This window comes from Colius striatus, chromosome 3 (genome assembly GCF_028858725.1).
Source record: "Colius striatus isolate bColStr4 chromosome 3, bColStr4.1.hap1, whole genome shotgun sequence".
In the NCBI taxonomy this organism is placed as follows: domain Eukaryota; kingdom Metazoa; phylum Chordata; class Aves; order Coliiformes; family Coliidae; genus Colius; species Colius striatus.
The window spans coordinates 70430819-70450169 of record NC_084761.1 but is presented as its reverse complement, the minus strand read 5'-3'; the positions used below and the strand labels follow the sequence as shown (position 1 = coordinate 70450169).

Here is a 19351-nt window from a genome sequence, read left to right as displayed (position 1 = left end):
AAGTTCATTTGCATCACAGCAAACCTGAAAAGGGCTGACCTCTCAAACCGCCTCTCAGGTCTATGAAGTTGTAGCCTTGACAAGCTCACATTGACAGAGCTCATTGACTCTGAAAGGCTACTCTATCAATGGTGAAAAATGGCAATAGGTTCTACTCTGAGCAGGCATCTGCCTGCCCACCCGCTGCTAAACCAATGGCAAAACTGATTCAAAACCTGAATCTACCTTGTAATCTTCCTTTCCAGGGCCTTTTAATAATAGATTAAGATCACTATACAATTTAATTTCATTGTTTGCCTCAAAGGGTGTGAAAAACAGCCAAGCTTTTCAAATCCCAATAAAATTACATATATATTACAATACATACACATAAATAGGAAATTGATAGGTGGTTATGTACTATTAATTGGTTTATTTAAATAAGAAGCCAGTTTAAAGTCATTTGACTAACATGAGATAAAAGCATATGTAGGCTCAAGACCACGATTATTTAAGTTCCCAGAGCCTGAAATACAGTCTGTATTTGTGGTATCGTGTAATTGGGAATAGTCATAGCTCCCATATCAAGTCATATTATCAACACAGAAATGTTAACGAAAATTAGACTACAATATTTCTGCAAACCTCAGAGCTTGGAATAAAAAGAAATTAATTAAAACAACATCACACAATTCACTATAGTAAGTTTTCTTCCTACTTGACAGGTGAAAAAAAGCACTTGCACGTGCAGCTTAATTAATCACTGGTCTTGACATCTCAAAGATTTACAGTGGGGAGCAGGTGAGGATATACAAAAAAAGAAAGGAACACTTGATTTTGAGTGTAGTATTTCCAGCACACTAGGATGACAAGCTTATATATTCCATCAATGGTGTACAGAAAAACCCATACAGCAAATTATTTGTTAGCCCCAACAAAAGCACAAATTAAGTGGAAGAGAGACTTGTTTATTAGGAAGATTTAATACTATCCAGCTTTTTAAAAAAATTTCTTAAGGAACTCGGTCCAATATTTGAGCAAAGCTAAAACTGCTAATCAAGTACACTTTTTAGCACAGCAATGATGTAGTATGCTTATAACATATCCTGTGAAAAACGCAGATAGTCTTTAATGCTATCCACAGAATTTTTGTGAAACAGACCTCTTCAGTCAACCACCTAGATGCAATGTTTAATAAAACACTCCTGTAAAAGAATTGATTCTTTAAAGATGTTCATGTCTGACTGTCTTTTGAAACAGACAACCAAAAAAGCCCAACTCTGAATACACTTCCACCAATGCTTATTGCTCCCAATTAAGTAAAAAGATTTGCCCTTAAACACGGAAGACAAAAAAAATAGGAAGAGTAAGTATGAACTTTGCTTGCAGAAACAAGGCAGTATGGACCACAGAGCGTTGCCTCATTATCAACCGCAGGACCTTTCTGTTGTGTCTTTATAGTGTCTAGAGAATCTATCTCACAATTCTAGATGCAGTTAGGATCTGAACTGGGAGACACAGGGCTGCTCATGCAGTGCATGACCAAGAACATGCCCGCTACTCCAAGCTAGACTAGTGAATGGCCTAAAGCCCCCTCAACTCCTGTCATAAATCAGTGAACACTGGTACAATATTAAACAACAGGAGCTTACATGACTTCCAGAACAGTGCTAATTTGAGTACTTTCCTTTGTCTTTATTTAAGTGGGGAAACAACATGGACAGTAACAACATGATCCTCCCCTGTCAATTTTATTCATAGTTCTCTTGGAACAACAGAAGAATCTCCCGTTACATGTATTAGATCTTTGACTTATCTGAAAACTCCAAAACATATATAAATGTAGTGCAACGTTAGTCCAATAAATAGTGTGTGGCGATTTTCAAATTCCTTCATATAAAACTTGGTAATTTTGAATATTGCCCTGAAAAAAAACCACTTTATGCTCAAATTTCAAATTAAGGAGATCAACTCAAGCATGTTTTTGTGGATTCTTATATGGCCAGCATTTGCACTGCACCCCACGGAAGGCAAAGGATCCTATCAGAAGTCTGAACTATACAATCTTTGCTCACTCAAAGAGAGAAAAGATGAAAGCAGAAACTTCTGTTTATTCTCCAAAGACAAAATTTATACCTAACTAATTTAGTTAGTACAAATAACTAAATTAAAAGAGAACCAAGTCACATAACTGTATGCTCACTTTTCACATGTCAGAACATCCCCCAAGTCAAATTTTTAGGCCCACATTAGTGCTACAAAAATGTCAAAGCTGTATTCAGAACACTTATAACCAAATTGCATATTATCTTTATCTGTGCTGAGAAAGTCCCCATAAACTCTTTAGAAACTGTAAATTGATAAGATTCCCACTTTACTGAGGAATTCTTTATTTGTGAGGAACAAAGATGACAAAGGTGAAATCTGAGTTGATTTCAGATCTTGACATCCTGGAATACCTGCTTCAGCTGGTACAGGAGTTTGAAAAGGTGTCTGTTCAACCACACAGGTGTATCTTGCATCATCTTTCCTATTAGTAGCTAGGATACTACTAGAGACTACTGTAAGGGTGCTCATCCCATAAGCCACTGCAGCATCTGTTCAAGGAAGTGTCTGAAACTCACACTACACAGACTGAAGAATATATGGAAACAAATGTAACATTCTGGTGCCTTTTGTACAATGTTGAAATAACTGCCTCGTCCAATGGGATTACTACCTCTGCATCTTGTCTTACCTTACATGTGATTCTGGGCAGAAAGTGAACCCAGACCAAAAACACAGATCCAAGCTCCTGATCAGGCAATGAGAAATACAAACAGCAAAATTTTGGAAGAAAGGAACTGGCAACATCAAATTGACCTCAAAAAAACTTCCTGTTCTAAAAGACAGTCCTAAGGATATTTTCCCGTATCATCACATGATCCATAAACTGACCTAATTTGTATGGGTCTCAACTCTGGGTAGGTACATCATAGAGACGAATTTAAAGCTTAATAAATCAAATTACATCAACTACTTTCTTAAAAGGTCTCTTCCACCACATCGTCTACTGATATAAAGAGAGGGGTAGCATTATCTGACACCCTTGGATCTAAAAAGTTTTTAATAAGGCAAAGACAATTCCTCAGAAACTCTCATTACCTTGATTCTCAAACTTCTAGACTGTTTAAGAAAGCATTGGAGTATGGAGATGTACAGAAACATACATCCCATATTCGGGATTACAATGGAGAACATCTCACAGTGCTATCACCAAAGTGTTAACTGATAAATACTGGATGACTATTTTCCAACATAATTTTTGCCTGCAGCAGAAACACATGGCAAAGAGAAATCATCAAGGGAAGTTCCTAAAAATTAATTACAAAAGGCTTATATAAATTTCCTCTCAAATGTAAACAATCCAAAAGACTCAAGACATTAACTTGATAGTTTAGCTGTCCTGTAAGAGCTAAGCAACCAAGTAAATCTAGCTAGCTACTTTCTGTAACAAGGTGACATGGAAGCTTCATACTATGGAGAAGCCTTGTAGAAGTAATGGTCCTGACCTTGGTAAATTAACACCTTATTGAGATGCAGAAAAACATCAGGCAGACAGGTGTTGAACTGATGCATGAAGTATCAGAATTTTAACCAATGTAGTTACTTGAATTTGTAAACAAAAGACTCAGAACACTTTTATTCTAGGATTAAATTCCATCTCTGATTACAAGGAAACAAAAGCCATGAAGTTCCATTCCCTGCGAACAAATTATTCAAATCTGGCCATGACAAACTAAAGCATCCACCTCCTGCTGAAGGACATTGTCACAGAAAGGGGCACAGAAAATGAACACTTAAGGTGGAATTGACCGTAACAGGGACGAAAATAGGATTGAATCTCCACCAAATAACTCATCATGTGTCCTTCAATGTGGGAAATTTAAACTGAATACAGATGAAAATTCCAACTCCATCTTCTCTTTTAAGTTTACAGATATGTTAATTTGGGTCTCTGTTTATTTCCAAAATATTCAGTAGTATGCTATGGAACATAGTTCAAGGCTAGTGCAGGTAGAGAAATTGAAGAATCTCAGGTTACATCTCTATTAGGAAATGAAACTGTGCCCAGAAACATTCCCATTCACTTGACGCCAGCTGGCAGGCAACAACTTACAGTTGTATCAGTATAGTTTTCATAACCTCCGAACTACTCACAGTGCCTGGAGCATTCTGACAATGCCTAGGAATTGTTACACAGTACAGACACTGAGCCTGCCAGGGACCTCTCTAAGAGTACGAACTATAAAGTGCCAATTCCTAGGAACACTCCAGGTTTAATTTATGAGTATGTAGGAAGCCTTTGACTCGTGCTGTTAGGAGTGTCTATGGGCAGAGGCCAAGAATGGAAGAGAAGCTACATGGCCAGAAAGACTGAAAGGCAGCACAAAATCCAACACTTCACTATTGTGCATGCTGAAGAGAATGATGCCTCTGAAAGTGGCTTGCTTGTCTAGGATTAAAACACAAAATTGCAGAATCCCAAGCAGGTTGATCCTGTAGTTGGTTAACAAGTTTAGAAAGAAATAAATGGCTACTTCAAAAAATATTTTTCATCATCATTTCTTCAAATTCAGCAAAAAAAAATGTTTATAGGGAACAAAATGAAAAGTACCTAGCCACTTTACGTGGATGTTTGGTACAGTAGAAGACAAACTCCTTCACTCATCTCTCTTGTAGAAGAACTCTCCCCTTATCCTCCCAACTGTTTTGTAAGCAGTTACATTTCTTGAACTAATTTTTTATTATCATTAACTAGTTACTTTATTTATACATAGTTACTGAGTTACTGAAAATGTTCCATTTATGCAGAAAATATTTTACCCTGGTTTCCTTAATAAAGTAAAAAAGTGAATACATCCCAGAGCAAGACTACTTTGAGAAAAAATAAGACACAGAAGTGTCATCACCCCAGCACCTGCCAGCAGCTCATTCTAGTTTTATATTTGTTTTACAGTAACACAATTTAACAAGTTACTGTTCAGTGAATTGCTTCCCACCCGCTTTCACTTTATCACATTTCTTTTAGATAACACTGCACTCTAATTCTTTTGTTTGCATATGCTCCCTGCTTAGCATAATCTACAAGTTGTTAAAGAGAGAAACCTAAAAATGACCCTTCCGGATTTGATTTCCAGATCTGACACGCTAGACCATTTTTCACACTGTCTATTGAAATAGCTCTGTGAAAATTTCAAACACCTCACATTTGTTTTTTCAGAAGCATGTCAAATCAGACATGAAAAGCACTACGGAAAAGCAGTATTAAAACCAAATTAGTGCATGATCTATGGCTCCCTCTATACACCTTAGCCATCACAATGTAAAAGGTGCTTTAACACGGGAATATTCATCCTACATATATTACTGTGATTAACAACATAATGTTCTGGGATATCACTCTAATTACAAATGTATTAATTTTTAAATGGCATTTAGAATATTCACTATAGAAACCCAAGATAGATGCTGCATTTAGCATTAAGATAAAACCTATTATGAATACATGAAATTAAAAATTTAACTTTAGACTGCATATTTCTGAAATACTAAGCTATTTGCATTTGAACTGTAAAGAAACAAACTACTGTTTAGAGATATACTTGTAAGTATTCTTCACTCCAATCTTCTTTCCCCTTTCCTCTTGCAAGCAAGTTTGCAAATTAGAAGACAGTGCAGAACAATCTGCTCCCACACCTCGTTATGCACCAACTCACTACCCTACCCTTTAGGAAAGCACACGAAAGCTGCCAAACCTTTGCAGGGTGCTCTGAAGGAAATTTTTTAAATAAAAATATGCCAGGTCTGAATTGTCTGATGTTTAAAAACATTTTCATTTCACAGCTAGTAATTAAAAAAACCCAGATATTATTTTAAAGAGATATGAATATTTTTAAAAGCAATGACCAAGAGTACATATTTGATACATTCAAGTTCTACTTTTTAGAAGTTTTTTATATGTTGACTAGAGCCAATATAGAGATCACGTGTTCTGGTTAGGATAAACATAATAAATACACTACAATTTTAAAGAGTCTTCCAAATTGAATTGCAGCATAAACTGTCACAAAAAAAGACCTCAAAAAACAAGGCACCTTCCATCTTATTTGAGTGTCTTGAGGAACTGCTTGAAAAAGCATTATGGCATTAGAGTATCTCCAGTGCCAGGTCCCTGGCAGATAGGGAGAGGAGAAAAATAGATATTTCCTTCAGTTTTGAAAAGAAATGCAATGTACTCACAGCTTCAACAAACTCAGTTAACACATTTTAACATCAGTGTCATCCACTGATGAGCAAGCATTTTTAAGAAAAATCATTCCAGCTCCTCCACCACATACTTAATTTAACCTATATTTGGAAGTTGTAATTAGCCAATGTTTATAAATCACTGAGATATAAACTGCTAAAGTGACATCTAATGATGCAGCTTAAGCAGCATTCATCAGCTTTGTGTGAATTCACAAACAAACAAGAAGCTCTTGAAAGTATTAGTACAGATTGCTATTAAATATCTCATTCTATTCATTTTAAGAGATTGCCCATGAATCTTCTGAAACATGCAATTTACATGTACAATGCCAGCTTTTAAGAAATTTAGCAGTACTGCAATTCTATTGCAGCACTTATTGTTACCATGTCTGTTGAAATGATTTATCCTATTTACACATTGGGAACTACAGCATTTACTTAACACTGAAAATAAGTGCATTTGAAAGTGGCTTCAAATGGGCACCTCAGCCTGTAGTGCTTTTTGAATTATAATTCACAGTGTCATTCTTTTTATTTAAAGAACAATAACTTAAAGACTTAGCATTTCCGTTTGTACAATCTGGAGCTTGTCCAAGAAACCATGGTGCAATCTACATTTAAGACTGCTGAAGATCATTGACAATCTAGATATGCAACTGAGAGACTGTATTTCCTGTAATTTTCTTACAGCTTTTATTCATTAAAATCGAATCAAGATCACACAAAAGGAGGGAAGGAATGAGATACTGAATCAAATTAAACATTTATTCTACTGGTGAAGAGTAGTAGGCTTTTTCTCAAATATCTCAATGCAAAAGAAGAAAGGAAACAATCCTGTATAAAGACTTCCAAAACTAGCACCGAACAAATCATTGAGAAGAAAAATACTGTAAAGAGAAAGCTTCCATTGCATGGAAATGCATTCAAGTGATATAATTAACAATTAAGCTTACAAACATGTGTGGCTTTATAAATTCCTAATCTGAGGATACAAACCCATAACTTATTTTTAACTGCACAAAAATAAACATACATTCCCATTATACACTAACTTTCAAGGATTGTCTGTAATTTCAAAAAATATTTACATTTGTGATAACATCCCCATGTTAAAATTTTAAGACAATGAAAAGCAGTGAAAATACAAAATACAGAGAAAGACCAAGAGAATTATTGTAACTTCACAAACTCTGAAGCTGCAGCTTTCACTTTGTCTACATGAACTTTAAAAAGTGTTTGTATGAAAAAGAGCTGCAAAGTGTAGCAGTAATTTAAGAGCATGGTCAGTTCATCACCAAAGAAATGCCTGGTTTAATGAGGCTGAATCATTCCAAGAAAAATTAATCTTTTGTATTAAGAGTAAATAACTGTATAGTTGAAACTGTAGCTTCATTTAAGAAAATCCTCAACTTGAGAAACACTCCCACTTGTTCGAACCCTGTACATGCAATTCAACAAAACAAAGCTGTTGTCTCCTATTTCAGTAGGAAAGCACAAAGATGAATGATAGTATATTTCTGTTGTGTGATTAAAACATGTTCTACACAAATTTCAGTTCTACATGGGAATGCTCCCATCTGGCTTTCAGAAGTGAAACTCTCTAAATATATGGTCTTGGGAGACTTTTGTGACCACTGCAGCAAAGGATGTAACACAGGCCAGTTGCAAGGGCTGAATTAGCAAAGCTCTCTGGGCAACATTTCCCAAACAAATGCAGTTATTTACTCTTCATTTGTTGTAATTGCTTTACATTATATAAGTGTCAGTGGGAAAGAATCCATTGTATCTAAATTCTGAAATGAAGAAATGGGCACATGTCATCCTGGACCCATTTCCTCAACAAGTGAATCTTGGCTGTTGTGACTGTATCTATGGCTGGAGTGTAAGAGATCTGAAGAAGTCCATGGAAGACCATTTGATCAACATAACCTTCTTCCAATACACAATAAAGTCAGATACAAGCAGTGCAAGAGTTCAAATGTAAATGATTATTTTATACTGAACACATTAGGTGTACAAAATTGTGGCACTAGTAGCAAACCAAAGTAGTCTATGGATTCATTTTTTTTTTAGTGGAAGAATACAAAGTTGCTTCTTTTCTACAACGCTCCTGGAATCCACTAGGCAAATTACAGGTTGGAACTTAGATGAACCAGGTTTTATTTACAACTGCTGTCAATTTGCTGATCAGCTCCAGGTTACTGACGTAATGCATTGTCTCTCACTTCTCCCACTTGTACGATAATACACACAATTAGTTTCCTTCACTTTTTATAGCACTTTGAAATGAACTGATGGGAAGTCCCAAATAAAACAAAAATCTTACATGTCTGTGAAGGCAACCCAGTACCACGATCTTGCAGGGTACAAAACCTGTAACTCCAGGTAAGAGGGAATTAAAGGATTTAAACTATTTTGTACTTTCCTCATCTGGGCCTAACAAGAAATAAAGTGGAATCCACTCACACCTGTTACAGAATCACAGAATCTCAAGAATCTCTTGTACGTGACTTGGACAGATGATGTTGCCACAAAATTTAAAGTCTCCAGACTGACTTATAAGATTGTCATTCTGGAGGAATAATCAAATTGCCTAAACACAGGTTTTCAGTGTCATGAGTGTTGATCACCACTGTGCCATCTGCAGCATCACAAGATACTGTGTTTAGGCAGCAGACTCATACCTTCCATGTCATTAATACTGGATAGCCAAGCTTGAGCCCAATTCACCACAACTTAAGCACAGAAAAAGGTGTAAAAGTCTTTCAGTGCCTCCTGGTACCAGCCATAACAGGAAAAATGCAACATTTACAGACAGTCTGGGCCACATCTCTAGGATGTCTTCTAGAACTTTAACCCCAAGTTTCTGTCCTCACTCCTGCTGTTCATTCTAAGACTCTCCTGCTTCTACATAGTCAGCAACAAATACACTACTAACCTCCACTAACCTCTTTCCAGCCCCCTCTGATCAGATTATTCATTGCTTTGGCAGGGGTGGGGGGGAAGAGAGAGGTATTAGATTTATCCTTTTGGAAGGGAGTTTGCTTTTAACTCCTATGCAAACTTCGACAGAAGCAATTCTCTAAGTTCTGCTTCACCTCACGTTTCCACACGAGACCATCTTCCCCAGCTTCAAATGCTGATTTCTAGATGCTACATGCCCTTGCCTTTTTTCTGGCTTTAACATTGCATATAAAATTAATTATTTGTGACTTCTGGTAACAGATTACGAGGCCTCAGTCTAGAAGATGAGAGTGTGTGCCATTAGCCCCTACCATGTTACATCCTGCTGTCATTTCCTGCTAAAACAACATGAGAAAAGTAGGTCAAACTAAAGAGCACCAGAAGCTTTCTCCTTTAGAAGTTACACATGGACAGTAGCAATGCAAGCTTCCTTTGTTCCTGTAAGAAACAGAGCTAGGCCTAGAATGGCAGTCTTCTCTGCAAGCTAGTCCAGTCATCAACTTCTCTGTTAAAGCAATCTATAAATTCTAACTTGCTGTAATAGATTTTCAGGGTAAGGATATACACAATCATGCCACAGGAGACTTACTAGTTTGTGACAGCTTAAAGACAGAAAATACAAGGTTTGATATAATTTACAGGCCAACATTTTTTGTTTTCCTCCATTGTTACCAGGAGTCTTTTCTACCTTATGTTGTATACTATCACAATTAGTCTTAGGTAATCTCTCAAAGACACTAAGCATTAAGATCTTAACACAAAAAGTTAGATGACACAAAAACACACAGAGGTTTTGTTACAACCAGTGTTCATTCCATACTTTTTTTTAAATGCATTGATTTAAAGACCTTGTAAAATGAGGACTTGGATAAAGAAAATCACGATGTTCACTGATTTGTGAATTGTACTGAACTGTGCACAACCTGTAGAATTAAGAGGTATTACACAAGAGAGAATATACACAAGCTTTGCCATGAAATGGAAAGATGAACAGAATAGAATAGAGAATCATGAATAGAGAGAGAGAATGTGAAGGCACAGACATATCTTGCAAGGCAGGGAAATATCACTAGTCAAAATCAATTTTTACACACATGAAAACTAGTGGGTAGCCTAATAATTGCATTGAGAGAAAGGAAAAACAAGCACATGCAATAAGCTTCTCTTATGAACAACCATTAAGTGCCCAGTGTATACAGACAAAATTCTGCTTTCTATTTCTTAATGTAAAAAAAGTCTAAGCTTACTCATCTCAGCTTGGAAGGAAAATCCAAAAGGGAAAAAATAAATAAATAAATAATCTTTTTTTAAATTGCCTTTTTAAACAAAAATGTATGGCTATTTGGATCATAGTGCAATTAGAAGCTTCTCAAAACAAGCTGCCACTCAATCATTGCCTAATTCTGATAATCCCAAACAGTGTATCACAGAGAAGATGCAGCTATTAAAAAAGTATGTTGAAAGCTACTTCAATAATAAGTGCTATACAGGACATGTTTCTAGTAGACACTCAGCCATACTTCCACTCACTGAGTCATAAACTCAAAGTCCTGACTGTGTGTCTGTTGCAACTTTAACTAGTATGACAGATGACTGATATCAAAATGTACAAAATCAAACTGATTCAAGATCTAGTACACAGTTTTTAAAGATGGGGGAGGAAAAAAGAATGAGAACCAACCCAGTACAACTCTATCAAAAATTGTATTAATAGTTCAACTTACTCTTTTACTGAGGCAGATAACTGGCCACATACTACAACCTAAAGTGCAGCAGCAGCAAAGGCATCCACATAGTAGCCATCGTACATTAACTGGAAGGTTCTTCTTAAGACAGCTGTTAACTCTACTGATGCTAGCTTTAAATTCTTCAGGTGCAACCTGCAAGGGAAAAAAAAGCACACAACAACAAACTAGTACCACAGCAGTGTGATCTATTTCTCCTACAATGGTCTACACCTGGAACTCCTGTTTTTCTAATAAAACCTTAACTCTCAATCCCAAACTCTTAATCCCAAATTCCTATTCACTGATACTCACCTTTCCAGTTAAAGATGAAGGAAATTCTGCTTCAAATTTGTTGCTCAGCCCAAACCTGCAAAAACAAAATTAAGATAGTACCAAAATTAGAAATGACCCAAATCCATGCCACAAGTTACAAACATCTCAAAATTGTCATGGTTTTCTACCACAACAGCACTAATTTCAGGGGGGAAAAAAAAGTTGTTATTAAAAGTAATTCCTAAAGTTATCCTGACAGACAAAAGTACACCGTTCTACACAGTTTGAAGTCCATCTTGCCTACAGTCTCTTCTTAAAGTTGTGTTAACACTGTTCGGCGAGTCTCAGCAAAATCTTTATAAGCAATAGTGGCAACTGTGAAAAGTGAAGTACTTGATAAGAGAGAGGAAGTAAGTTAAGGCCACAGTTTGAATTATGGCCCCTCCTCTATCAGTATCTCTTGAAGAAAAGCTCATCCAGTGCTTTTCCACTCCGGCCATGCTAAATAACCATTCTAATCAAAGAAATGGAATCAATACCAGCTTATTTATTTAGGGACAATAACCACTCTAACCAAAGAAATGGAATCAATATCAGCTTGTTTATTCAGGGACAAAAAAAAAAACCAAAAACAAAAACTAATAAATTTCAGAATACAAAATACTATCTAAACAAAACTGACTTCTATAACTAATTTGAAAGAAACATACCAATTATGAATGTAAAGCTATGAAGCAGTTTGAGATGAGCTGAAGTTACTGATTATCTGGATTTCCAAAGATTTAAAGATTAGAAAAGTTTCACCTTGTCCAGAAAAAAAACCAAAACTTACAGGTTCATGAATAGATGAACTTTAAAGAAACTTTGAATATTTCTGGCATCTAGTCTGGGCAATAACTTTTAATGGAGAATATATAGTCTAACAAAGTCATTATTAAAACTGTATGACTGGCTACTAATCTGGTAAACAGCAGTGAGTGTAAAATTTAAGTTGTAATTAATAACCTTTTGAATATAAATCAAAGCAGTTTTAGTATTAGATACTGCAGGCAACACAAATCCAAACGTAAAGTGCTCAAGGCTTGAATATGGGCAGCAAGACCTACCACATATTGCTCAGTTGTATGCAAAGAAGCTTACCCAAGCCTGGAAAGTTGAAGACTTTAAAGATAACATTTGCCTTGACAGTATATTGAGCAGACCAGTACTTTTTAGTTTCAAATGTGTTTTTCTTCTTACCGAAGGGAATGCCAGTGGAGACCTTTGTCCAAGTAATCAAATGGTTAGTTAAATGCTGTACCAATGGTGAGCTACTGTGGAAGGGCCTCAGAAAACCCAGGGGACAAAAGGTGACAGATGAGCTTCTGTGTAGATAAATAAAAGGTGGTAAATCTCAAGAAAGATAAAACTATGCTTATGTGATGCTCAAGTTTGGAAGCTACAGCTCATAAGACAGATCTTTTATAGCCACTCATCAATCTCTTAAACATCATCTCAATTCAAGCACCGATCACCAGAAATAACAATAAAATTCTGGGCACCGCTAGGAAGATGATTAAGAACAGAGTGCATCATTTGACTCTCCATGAAACTCTCACCTACCCACGTACTCAGCACTGGGTGAAGCTCTGGCATTCACATTTTATGGAGGACTTGTGGGAGAAAAATCAGGGAGAAGGAAGACCAATATAACTAAGGGAATAAAGCAGCTGCCTTAGGAGACTAACAAGGCTGACACAAACTTGGAAAAGGCTAAGAAGACCATATGATCAAAGTGCAACGATTCAAGAAGACAGTTGATAGGGTGAATGATTAATCACCAGATCCCACAACAGAGAGCACCCACTGAAACTAGTCAGCAATAGATTTAAAACAGGCATAAGAAAGTGCTACTTTAAGGCGCAAGTAGCAAACTTCTGTGTTTGTTTCCTCTTAGGATTAGTGACAAAGACTGTGTCAACATACTTGAAGAGAGATTACACAAGTTCCTGACAAACAGATGCTACAGGACAAACAATGTGTAAGTGTATACATCACCTCACACAACTTCAGATGTGAGAATACAGTGAGAATGGACACCAAGAACAGCTAGACTTGTATGTAACCTATTAGTAGCAATGCCTGTTGCCACAGTTTGGAACAGCATGCTGAGCTAGGTAGTTTATACATTTGATATGACAGGTGATTTTTACATACGGTCTTGAGTAAAAAAGTCATCTCCCTATCATTGACTGCAAACAGTAGAGCCATAGCGACCTAGAATATTTTAGGTTACAAGGGATTGTCAAAGATCATCTAGTCCAATACTGCTGTCACTAGATCAGGTTGCTCAAAGCCCTGTCCAACTGGATCTTGAATACCTGCAATGATGGGGCATCCACTACTTCTCTGCGCAACCTGTTCCAGTATCTCACCACTCTCATCCAGAAAGGAGGGGGGGGTGGGGGGAAAAGAGTCTTCCTTACATCCAACCTAAATCTATTCTCTTTGTTTTCCAACCATTGTCCCTTGTCTTGTCACTACAGGCCACAGTAAAAGGTCTTCCTCTCCATCTTTCTTATAAGCACCCTTTATATATTGAAGGGCCACAATAAGGTCTCCCCAGAGGCCAACTTTACACAGAAGTTACCTAGCATATCTCAGTATTTGTAGCTAGAATAGTACATCTGTAAATCCTACAAATCCCTCAAAACTGATGAAGTAACAAATGAAAACTGTTAACCAGAATAATAAATGGCAAGTTTACCACTTCAACGCAGAGCAAAGAAATCCCATACTTACTAGAAACACACCCCTATCATTGAAAATCCTGTTGAATGTTCCATGACAGGAAGACCATCCACTGTTTCCCAAAATTCTTGAGTGAAACCAAGTGTTGAGGCAAAAGTTATGTAAATGTCAGGAAAAGTGTCACACCTATCAATTACGCTACTTAAAATAGCTAGTAGGTTGAAGTGGAAATGAAAGCTTGAAAAAAATCACTTGGACCCATAACCAAGTCTGGAGAAGGACTCCAAGCTCAGGACATGCAGTTGCCATCAGAAGTCTCAAAAATAAAAGCTTACACCACTCTACTGTGCAATTAATACATCAAATCAGACAGATATCTAACGAGATGTCTCTTCAAAGAATGATATTCACATATTGCTGCTTCAGTATCCAGAAGAAATTTAATATGAATAATGGAATTCAATATAAATTTGAGCAATAAGTGAATGGCCAACTACAACAATAATTCAATCCAAAGTAGCTCTTGTTTAAAGAACAAAAAAGAAGCTGAGCCCCTGACCAACAGATGAGACAGAACTTCAGCTGTCCTTCTATCCAGAATACTAAGAAAGCCTTTTACTCTGAGGCATGACAGGTAAGTCAAAGGCACAAGGAAGCCTCTTTGCCCTCAGTTGAATCACAAAAGGGTGTAATTGCAGGGAATGCCCTATTCAGTCTCATGCTGAAGATTGGCTGGGACATCAGCAGGACAGAAACAAGTTGTTTGGGGTTTTTTTTTCGTGAACACAAGACCTAAAAAAAACCCAAAACACTCAAATGTTGACAGTTTCATCAAACACAAGCAAATATTCATGGAGACCACAAAAGCTGAGCCTGACAAAGACAATCCTACTGGAAAAGCTCTAGAGGCATCTGAATTTACAAACACACTGAGGCAAAGCAAGGTACAGAAACTTCTGACCAATACAGTTGCATTTGACTGAAGTTATAAGCAAATGAGACCGAGACTCTGTACTTGAGGCTTGTGACAATGTTTAATACATGGTGGGACAGCAAAACTGAAATATCAAAGTTAACCAGCTACCAACACCATTCTGAGTCTCAATATTCCAGTTTTGTCACCACATACAAGTAGTAAAAAGGGCGATTCTATACACTAAAAGCTTTAGTAAGCAGTTATGTGATCTCAGTATTATTGCTCTTGACTGCAAGCTGCAATTTGGAAATTAAAATATTACACAGAACACTATTACATGTTCACTGTAAAGACATAACAGCTCTGACAAAAGCTGCAAAAAGCGTCTTAAAATCAAACACTAGAAATCAGTGTTTTGGAGATACATTTCCTCATACAGCTGTCCTTACATAGCACTAGTTTTCTTTTGTACTATACTCCATCTTCAGTGATACACACATGTCTTTGCTTGCTCTGTCTTTCCCACTCTACATCACATCTTCAACAAATCCATGCTCACCTCACACATGAATACTTTCTTTAACCTTCCTAGAACCTGAAAAGGTGTTTCTTGAACATTAATCTGCTTGACAGGTTCAGCCAAGTTCCTGTCCTTGTATACAGTAGAGAAAGAAGTGGTGACAGGTGGAAACTTCAAAGAACATAAGTTCACAGTATAGGACAAACTGCAACCTGATTTCAGCTTGCAGCTCAGATCTTTCCAGCATATAAAACTGACATACACTATCCCTCTTCCTCTTTTATGGGAACACTAAACCATTTTTTCATTGCTTTGAATCATATTCTTTAATTCCACATGTTCACAAGCCTCACAAAATAAATATATATTCCACAAATCTTAACATTCTCCATCCATAATTCTCACATAACCCTGTTTTCACTCATACGTCCTTGATACAGAGTAAGGCTCAAAAATATATACGCAACTCCAGTTTAATATTAAAGAAATTGACTTGGATAAAAATATATTTTGTGATTATTTTTTTCCCCTCAAAACTGTTACCTTGCATCAAGACGTAATGCACTAACATGATAAACAACATGGCATTCACTAACACATCACAATGGTTTTCCTGGAGAAAACTAATAAATTTAATATTACTAGCTACTAGCTATACAGTCTGGTATACATAAAGCACATACTTCTCAAGCAGAGTGTCACTGAAAAATACAATCAGATGCCTATCACAAATATTCTCTTTGCAGTTTCTAACTCATCATGTACCTCCCTTTCCACTCTAATACAATTTTAGAAACAAGTATGAAATATCTTGGACTTTCAATTCAGTTCCAAGTAAAGTTCTATGCTTTCTCAGCTTTGAAGTTTCTTGTCATTAGATCACTTCAAGTTATAAGAAACCAGACGAAATAGTACTCCTGTTTACCAAGCTATCTAAACTCTGCTAGTGTGAAAATACTATAACTGTATACTTAAAAAAAGGTTGAGTTTTAGAACCTTTAGTGCTATCTAAAAGCCCCACACACTGTAAAGGCAGACCTTTCATACGTTTTATGTGGATAATATTTACCTGCTTTCCTTTAATTGCTTTTAACTACACAGCTTAAAAAGGACTCTCACACACTTCCATTGTCTGTTGGGTGAAATGAAGTAACAGTAATTCTGACATTAATCTGTAGTCATGGAAATGACATATTTCAAACTCAACATTATGACTCCTATGTAAGATCAGAGAGGGTATGACAATAGACTATCAAAAGAGAGCTTCTGTTTAAATACACACACAGCACAAGCAGTCAGCAACTCTTTAAACTGCAGAGCTAAGGACAGATCAATCCAGTATTTGCTTAATCGCTGCTTATTTTTGTCAGATCTTCAAAAACCATACATGCTTTCAAACCAGGCAAGACTAAGTCATTATATACATAGGACTCGACCTATTCCTTAAATCTGCCAAGTGAATATTCTGACAGTGATCTCACTTTAATAATAACCTTCTCTATCAAGGATAAGAAAAAGTTACAGGCTGTACAAAGGTAAAAATGGCTGATGCAAGTCAACTGTTCACACCTGGCACAATAAAGAAAGTAGATGAACATCAACTGCCTGATTTTGGAAGTTATACATTCATATTTCATCACTCATCCAAAACCTAAACAAATATTTTAAGGAAGATCTTAAAAGTAATAATGGACTAACAACCATTAACAAACAATTAATGAGCCAATAACCCTTCTTCAACCACAACACCCTTACTAGTCACAGGCATACTACACAACTTTCCTCACCATTCCACTAATGGGCCCTGATCTTCCATCTCAGTTCTTCACACTTTTGCAACTGCTACTACAAAAAAATCTCCATTGTTTGTTTCTCTGTATATCAGAAATAGGCTGAGGCTGCTAGCTTATTTTCAAATAAGTCATTGGATAGGAACCATTTTTGTTCACCATAAACAGTCATACACTGAACACACTGGACATAAGCTTCTGTTCCTTCATGGGGCCTCCTTGTTCTCCTGCCCATCTATATCCTTCAACTCTCCACACCTCTCTTAGTTTATCATGTCTTACTTCCTGTTGTTAATCAGACAGCAAAAAAAGTTACCCAGCTGTCAGCAGTAAGGTATCAAAGTGCCACAAAACTACTCTAAATTTAACTCAGCATTTCTAGAGAGGTCAGTAGCTGAAAATGAGTTCACAGGTGTCAAGAGCCATAGACCACAACACCTTCGACTTTTATGCTTCTACTGCAAGTCTAGTCTTGCTGAACAGTGAATACTAAGTTTGCATTGATGTTTTAAATCCAGGTCAATATTTCAGCATCTGAAACTACATCATGACGACTATACTTCAGCAGAGCAAGACTAACAGAACTGACTGAAGGAACACCCTCATCTGTTACATTATTGAGAAGTACTACGCTAACTCTGTCACTTGCTGCTAGTCAGAGATATCAAGCACTCACAAAACAAAACTCAATCACTCCCATGTTAAACACAGTGAAACAACACATATCAGTCACAACATGATTTTACATGCACTTATCTGATTCATGGGTATCTTTTCTTTCTTAAAAGTTCTCTGAGCTATATTAGCAGCTACATGTTATATGAGTGGGCAACAGGAACATAAACAACCTTAAACAATGGTCCAGTCGGTCATGTGCTAGCACATACCTGTTATACGGAGGAACACAGGCACCTTACTTCCTGACAGCTCATCACTTTGGACAAATACTTCACATTCCTCTGCCAGTCACAGCCCAAGTCAGCCTTCTTTCCTCAGCGCCTCGCTGAGGTGCGTACCCGCTCGCGAGTCCCGGGCGTCAGCCGGCTGCCCGGCAGGGCCGAGAGGAGCCCTCTCGCAGCCCCGCGGACGCGGCGGGAAGCAGGGGGAAGGGAGGCAGTGCCGGCACGGAGCTCCCCCCGCCCACTACTTCCCCGACTCGTCCCAAGTTGTAAGCGCCGGCTTGGCGCTCCGGGCCACCGCCGCCCCCAGGCCCGGCACGCAGCCGCCCCCGTCCCGTCGCCCGGGCCTCCACCGCCCGCCCCGGCCGCGCAGGCCTCGGCGCGGCCCTTACACGGTGACATGGCCGGAGCCGCGCACCACCACCGGGTCAGGAGAGTACTTGAGGAGCTGCTCCTCCAACGCTCGCTCCTCGTCCTCCTCCTCCTCGTAGATCTCGTCAAAGTCCGCCATGGCCGGGCTCGGGCGTCCGCTGAGAGAGAGGAGCCGGGGCGACGCGAGGAGGCCGGCCGCGGAAGCCGGGGGGAGAGGGCTACCAGGGCCGCCGCGGTGCCGAGGCAGGCGGCAGCGGAGCCGCGGCGAGGCGGTGGCGGCAGCAACAGCGGCTGAAGCGGCGGCAGCTGCGGGCGAGGAAGCGCCCGTCACCCTCCGCGGGGGGAGGGGGCGAGGGGCGGGGCAGGAACAACAACAACAACATCCGGCCGCGGGTCCCGCCCCGCACCGCCCACCCGCCACGCGTGGCCGGCCGGGGCGGGGCCCGCCCGCAGCCCGCGGCGGCGGAGGGGCGCGCGTGGCCGCCGCGTGGCTCGGCACGTTCGGCGGGGCTTCCCCTGCCGTTCCGTTGGGGACGGGCGGGCTGCTTCCCCTCGTTCCAGCTCCCTTTTGAGCATCTATGAAATCCACAAGGGGTTTGGGGGCCTGCTGTTAGCTGAGAGGTTGCTCAGTGAGCCCTCTTGGTTTAGTTCGGGGGAATGTGGGAGAAGTGGCCCCTAACCAAGGCTGTTCACATGAAGGCTGGTGCCAAGTGTTCACTTGTCCCTTGGTGCTATCAGTGCATGGATCTGCCACCCGTACGGTAGCCTTGCAGCTGGCTCTCCATGGAAAGTACCACATCAAGACTGTTATTCACAATCCGTGTAGAGCAGAACAGAGTAAAGTTTCAACAATGAAGTTGCAGAGGAATGTCCCTTTTTCATAGAATCAT

General features: G+C 38.7%; 1 protein-coding gene across 1 annotated transcript in view; it reads right to left on the bottom strand.

Annotated features, from left to right (window-relative positions):
* Positions 1–18828, bottom strand: part of CHIC2 (cysteine rich hydrophobic domain 2) — a 30358-nt gene extending 11530 nt beyond the window's left edge. Inside the window, exons 1-3 of the mRNA XM_061992528.1 lie at positions 18482–18828; positions 11274–11328; positions 10959–11114 (exon numbers count right to left, since the gene is read on the bottom strand). Coding sequence (XP_061848512.1) covers positions 10959–11114; positions 11274–11328; positions 18482–18600 — 330 coding nt within the window. The 5' untranslated portion in view covers positions 18601–18828. The remainder of the gene's footprint in view (positions 1–10958; positions 11115–11273; positions 11329–18481) is intronic.
* Between the last annotated feature and the right edge of the window lie 523 nt (positions 18829–19351).